Source organism: Silene latifolia, chromosome 11 (assembly GCF_048544455.1).
Source record: "Silene latifolia isolate original U9 population chromosome 11, ASM4854445v1, whole genome shotgun sequence".
Lineage (NCBI taxonomy): Eukaryota > Viridiplantae > Streptophyta > Magnoliopsida > Caryophyllales > Caryophyllaceae > Silene > Silene latifolia.
Window position 1 is genome coordinate 35352294 of NC_133536.1, and position 2233 is coordinate 35354526.

General features: G+C 37.3%; 1 protein-coding gene across 1 annotated transcript; it reads right to left on the bottom strand.

The window, feature by feature from the left end:
• Positions 1–812: 812 nt before the first annotated feature.
• On the bottom strand, positions 813–1958 carry LOC141613232 (uncharacterized). Its single transcript, XM_074431973.1, has one exon. It carries the CDS (start codon positions 1956–1958, stop codon positions 813–815), a length of 1146 nt encoding a protein of 381 aa, XP_074288074.1.
• Positions 1959–2233: the final 275 nt, after the last annotated feature.

A 2233-nucleotide genomic window follows, 5' to 3' on the forward strand; every position in this document is an offset into this window, starting at 1 on the left:
TAGCCAAGGATGCTATAACATTACTTGCTAAACTTGTAAACCTAAGTTAATATAATAAAGACTAAACAAACGATTACGAGTAAGAGTATATATAATATGAAGCACACACTTGTCATTATCAAAACTTAATCATATATCTATATGGTCCAACAGATACCGGTTGTGGTTCTCACATTTGTAATCGTATACAGAGGCTTAGAAGTGTGGAAAAGCTAAACAGGGGTGATGTAGATCCCCGACTAGGAAATGGAGCTAGGATAGCTGCCACTTCAAAAGGGACTTATGTACTTGTTTTAGCTAACGGCTTTGAGTTGTACTTACATAATTGTTATTTTGTACCTTCCTTATCAAAGAACATCGTTTCCATTGCCATGTTAGACATGGAAGGATTTTCTTTTGCTATTAAGAATAATTGTTGTGAAATTTCGGAGAATAACTTGGCCATAGGCCAATACACATCAATTAATGGCATTCATGTTCTTGAAACTTTAAACTCGATCAAAGATATCTATAACATACAATCCAAAAGACTCATAAAAAGTGATCCAAGTGGTTTTTACATTTGGCTTTTTCGATTAGGTCATATAAATGAGAAACGCATTAAAAGGCTAGTGTCGACTGGATTTATTGGACCATTTGATTTTCAATCATATGGTATATGCGAATCTTGTCTCCTTCTCAAAATGATTTTTTTTTTGGTGAAAATGTGAAGATATATTATTAAAGGATAATTAAGTTTACACTATCACCATCTACATAACATTTTTCCAAGCTAATACATCAGATAATCAATACTAATCAAAAACTGGTTCTCATGGTAGTTTAGTCATCTTCAAACTCCATTTTCGTTCTTGGCACCTTCCTTGAATATCGTGCTTTACTTTCCTCAGGAGAACTCTAGGCGCCAAAACTCTTTCTTCAATTCTTGCTATGTTCCTTGCATTCCATACATGATACCATAAAGCAATAATGGCTGCCCCAATAATCTGCTTCTTCATCAAAGAGGGGCATCTCCAAGCAGTATACCAAGTTACCACACTTGTCTTAGGAATGGACATACCAAGCCACTCAGTGAGGAGATCCCAGCATCGTGTATAATAAATACAATCAGAGAATAAATGCTGATGCGTTTCATTCTGTAAAGAGCATATTGCACAGGCCATATCAGCAGTGATACCAAACCTAAACAACCTATCCCTGGTCATCAGGCGACCCTGCACTATAAGCCATCCAACAAACGCATGTCTAGGCACCAGAGTCCTGTTCCAGATCAAAGGATACCAAGTGACTGGGTGCTGTTGCCCCAACAACCATTTATACCCATTAGACACACTATAACTGCCTGGTAAAACAGCCCAAGTCCCAGTAATAAAACCGGGCTTCATAATGTCCATTACCTGGCAAATTTTCCGCCAAGTCCAACTGGTGTTAACAGTGGGTGTATAATCATACCATTCCCTCCCTTTCATATAAATATGACAGACCCACCTCAACCAAAGGTGATCACTCTTAACAGCCATCCAACTAGTGTATTTTCCAATGACAGCAGTATTCCATATTCTGGAATTAACAATACCCAGGCCACCATGCTTCTTATCTTTACAAATATTATCCCAATTTACAGTAGGAGTTTTACCATACTGGTCAGAACCAGACCATAGGTAGTTCCTGCATATTCGTTCAATCCTGTCAATTACTGTAAGAGGGATAACAAATATACGAGTCCAATAGGAATGCAACTGACTAAGAACAGCTTTTATGAGGACAAGTCTCCCTGCATAGCTCAATTTCTTAGCCCCCCAGCTTTGAATTCTATTCATCACCTTCTCAATGAGTCTTGTACAGTCACCAATGCCCATCCTTTTATGAGAGATAGGCACCCCTAGGTATCTAAAAGGAAAGATACCAGGTTTAAAACCAGAGATTCTCAGGATGTAATCAATCTCTCCTTGTTCCATACCATTAAAGTTCTCAAAATGATTTGTACTCCCTTTAGTGGTAAAGGGACACGAGCAAGTAATTTGTTGGGACTAATACATGCCGATGTATGTGGTCCAATGAGTATCATCGCTAGGGGAAATTATGACCACTTCGTCCCTTTTACCGATGATTTAAGTAGATATGGGTATGTTTACTTAATCTAATATAAAAGTAAAACATTTGAGAAATTTAAAGAATTTCTAAATGAAGTAGAGAACCAATTGTACAAAAATAATTTAAACATTACGATCCG